The 3637-nt window shown below is 40.8% G+C and overlaps 1 protein-coding gene across 1 annotated transcript in view; it reads left to right on the forward strand.

Moving 5' to 3' along the window:
• The window catches only part of LOC102495054 (fibrillin-1), a gene marked incomplete at its 3' end in the record, with an annotated part of 283471 nt that overhangs the window by 56032 nt on the left and 223802 nt on the right, over window positions 1-3637 (forward strand). The window contains exon 5 of the mRNA XM_014584254.2: window positions 1302-1397. Coding sequence (XP_014439740.1) covers window positions 1302-1397 — 96 coding nt within the window. The remainder of the gene's footprint in view (window positions 1-1301; window positions 1398-3637) is intronic.

A 3637-nucleotide genomic window follows, 5' to 3' on the forward strand; every position in this document is an offset into this window, starting at 1 on the left:
CACACACACACACACACGCACACACACACACACACACACACACCTGGCATGAGTTTTAAGCCACTGGGTCTGGGACTTGAACCATGGTTGGCTGTGTGGGAGTCCAGTGACATAACCATTGAGCCATTTGTTGGCTCCTCAATTTTTACTTCGATGTGTTTTCTTTTTCTTTTTCATAGATTTTTGCTATAAGGTGCATGCACTCACTGGAAAGACAAAGAGAGAGAAAGTGAGAAGTCATCTCCTAGGGCTGATGGCCACACTGCAGTCCCTTCTCCATTCTTCTCTCGAGATTTTGAGCACACACACACACACACACACACACACACACACACACACACCTGGCATGATTTTCAAGGTGCTAGGTCCAAGACTTGAACTGTGGTTTGTCATGTGGGAGTCTAGCTACCTTAACCACTATGTCACCTGTGGGCCCTTTAATGCCTTTTTAAACAAGTAAAATGAACTTCTCTTAAGCAAATCTGTATGTGTCTCACTAATATTTTCCATAGATTCTGTTAGAACAGTCAGCGGGGTCTTCATTATGGTGCTTAAGTTACTGAATGTCAGCGTTTTTTATTTTTTTATTTTTTTGAGAGGTTTTTGCTATAGGGCTCATGCATTCACCAGAAAGAGAGAGAGACAGAGAGATAGAAAGCAAGAAATCACTCCCCAGGGGGTTGGCCATGCCGCAATCTTTTCTCCTCCAGTCTCCTCTTGGGATCTTGGGCACTCACGAACACATGTCCAGCGTGAGTTTAAGCTACCAGGTCTGGGACTCTTAACCATGGTCAACTACATGGGAGTCCAGCGACATAGGTATCATGCCAACTGCTGGTCCTGAATGTCAGTATTAATATTTTGGTGTTCACAGTTAACCATGTGATTTAGCATGCTGCATTTTGTGAGGGTGACATTAGAGGGTCCAGTGTTTCCCTTCATGGGAGCCCTGGAGATTAACCATAAATCATAAGCAGAAGAGTCAGTTTGCTAAAATGTGTTCTCCGTCCAGTGCAGTCTCTTAGAAACCCCATTTTAGATGCAGAATTAAAGCATTGCTCAGGTGCTTTACAGAATGAGACTGTCAGCATGACTGGGGGTACAGTCACCAGTGAAGGTGGATTTTCCTGAGAGCTGACTGGGCAACATCAGAGGATCTGAAACTGTGTAGAGTGTTCAAAACACTTGCCAGCGTGACGATTTAGGTTTTTTCATTGTCCTTTTAGAGGACCATAAGTATTACTTCCTTAGTATCTTCTGTCAGGGAAAATGTTTCAGCTCTCTCTCTCTTTTTTTTATAGCTGTCTGTGAAAGTGGCTGTCTCAACGGAGGAAGGTGTGTGGCCCCAAATCGATGTGCATGCACTTACGGCTTTACTGGACCCCAGTGCGAAAGAGGTAATGGTTTTTTTAAGATCATTTGCATAAAGACATTCAGGTGCCTAAAGCTGTCATCAGTTTGTACAGGCACTGGGTTTGTGCAGCTACTGGAATTTTGCTGAGCTTTGTGGGGGTTTCTGAATTCTCCCTGGGAAGGTGTCCGGGATGTCCAGACTGTGGCCCTGAGTCTAAGCATGTGACTAGGCAGTTCCTGCCAGTGAAATGCCATATCAAGAGTGAGGATGTGCTTAAATAAGAGTTGGCATCAAGAAAAAAAGAGGAGAATTTTCGTAAGGGTAAGGATTAAGCTTTTTCTTATCCTAGTAAATCAACAAAGTGTTCCTAGTAAATTAACTAAGTGTTCTTACATAAAACGTGTATAGAATGGGGAAAATTGAGAATGAAAAACACATCTAAAGATCTACCGACACGCTAAGGGCTATAGTAGTCTATAAGCTCAGCATTCAAACGTCATAAAAATATGGCGTGTCTGCTGAGAAACTGCTTTCTCAACTGCGTAGTTATTCAGTACTCAGTGCAGCCTACTGCGATGCATAGAATCACCCTCGCTTTTGTGTGTAAGACGACCACAGCTCAGAGAGGGCCAGAGGTGCCCCCAAGGCCACACACGTAATAAACAGCTTTACTTTGATTGAAGTGTTCTGACTTGAAGTCCAGTGCTTGCTGTTGCTCCCAAGTATAAGAAAATTCTTCCTGATTTGCCTGCCTCTAAATATGAACATGACATTGAGATCTGTGAGCACATGTGCAGTATTCTTGGTTTTCCCCTGAACTTTGATGGTATGAGTCACTTGTTTCTCCATTCAGATCCATCTTTTCATCGTTTCTAGTTTTAGAGGGAAGGTTTAGAAGGTTCATGTGACGTGCGAATGAAAAAAATCCCCAACGAGTTTCTGAACCATAGTCATCACGTTTACCCAAAGTTGGATAAGAATTTTTTACATTCTGACATGGAAAATAATGATTCAGTAGCAGATGTTGAATATATGTTACTTAAAACATATAGCAGAGAAAAACAAAGACTGGGGAGTGATACATAATAAATTATTTTATGTTTGTTTCTATTTTTACAACTTCACCTAAATTGTTACTTGCTAATAAAGCAACAGTACATATTTTAGCAAGGAACTCTAGGTCAATTACTATTTTTACTACATAAATTGTATCTTTTAATAAGACCACTGCATGGTATGACAGACTCTTGGCTCTTATATCTTGGCATTCTTTTGGAATCAGTCCTGAGAAGGCATGCTTCTCTTTAGCTCTTGTAAGATGTATTTTTAATTGATTCAGAGCTAATACATATCTAACCGTATCCGGAGTAATACAGACAGCTGTGTCTGCTAGGTAGTATCATTTTGTGGCCTTATGATTTATTCAGTGAAGACATTGTAAGAGATTAAGCTTGTTAACATGTAACTTGAAAAGTAGTGTGTGAGAGTTATTTCTCAGGTGATAATGCTGGGTTTAATTTGTTTTGAAAAAATTACTATTAAGATGAATTTGTGGGGCATTTTTCTTCTAACAACGTGATTTTATTTGCTGCAAAATATTTAATATATTGATACCTGTAGCTCAGATGTTGATAATAACACTGTTTAAAATAAGAAGGTTGTTGGGACAGCAGATGGCATAATGGTTAAGTTGCTAGACTCCCACATCGTTGACCATGGTTCGAGTCCCAGAGCCAGTGTCTTGAAACTCACGTTGGGCACATATGCATGTGTGCCCAAAATTCCAAGAGCAGAATGGAGGAGAAGGGATTGCAGAGTGGCCATCTCTCCTGGGGGAGGGGGATGTGATTTCTCACTTTCTCTTTGTCTTTCCAGCAAGTGCACATGCCCTGTAGCAAAAAAAAAAAAAAAAAAAGAAACCTCTTAAAAATAAATAAATAAATAAAATAAAAAGGACATGATACTGAGTCACTCTACAGTTATTTCTTTGAAGATTTAATCTTTGTCCAAGATTAAGAAATGGCCTGAATAGGTTATATTACTAAACTACTGATCAAAACTGACATGATTCTCAGGGGCTTCTCTAAGTTTTGTGGTGTCTTTAAAAAAAATTTTGTTTTAGGGGTGGGGCCAGCAGGTGGCATGGTGGTTAAGGTGCTGGACTACCACATGACTAACTGCAGTTTGAGTCCCAGACCTGGCAACTTGAAAAATCACACTGGGCGCTGGACGCTTGTTCGTGTGTGCCCAAAATTCGGGGAGGAGGATGGAGAAGGAATTGTG

The sequence above is a fragment of the Tupaia chinensis genome, unplaced genomic scaffold (genome assembly GCF_000334495.1).
Source record: "Tupaia chinensis unplaced genomic scaffold, TupChi_1.0 Scaffold146140_1, whole genome shotgun sequence".
Taxonomy (NCBI): Eukaryota; Metazoa; Chordata; class Mammalia; order Scandentia; family Tupaiidae; genus Tupaia; species Tupaia belangeri.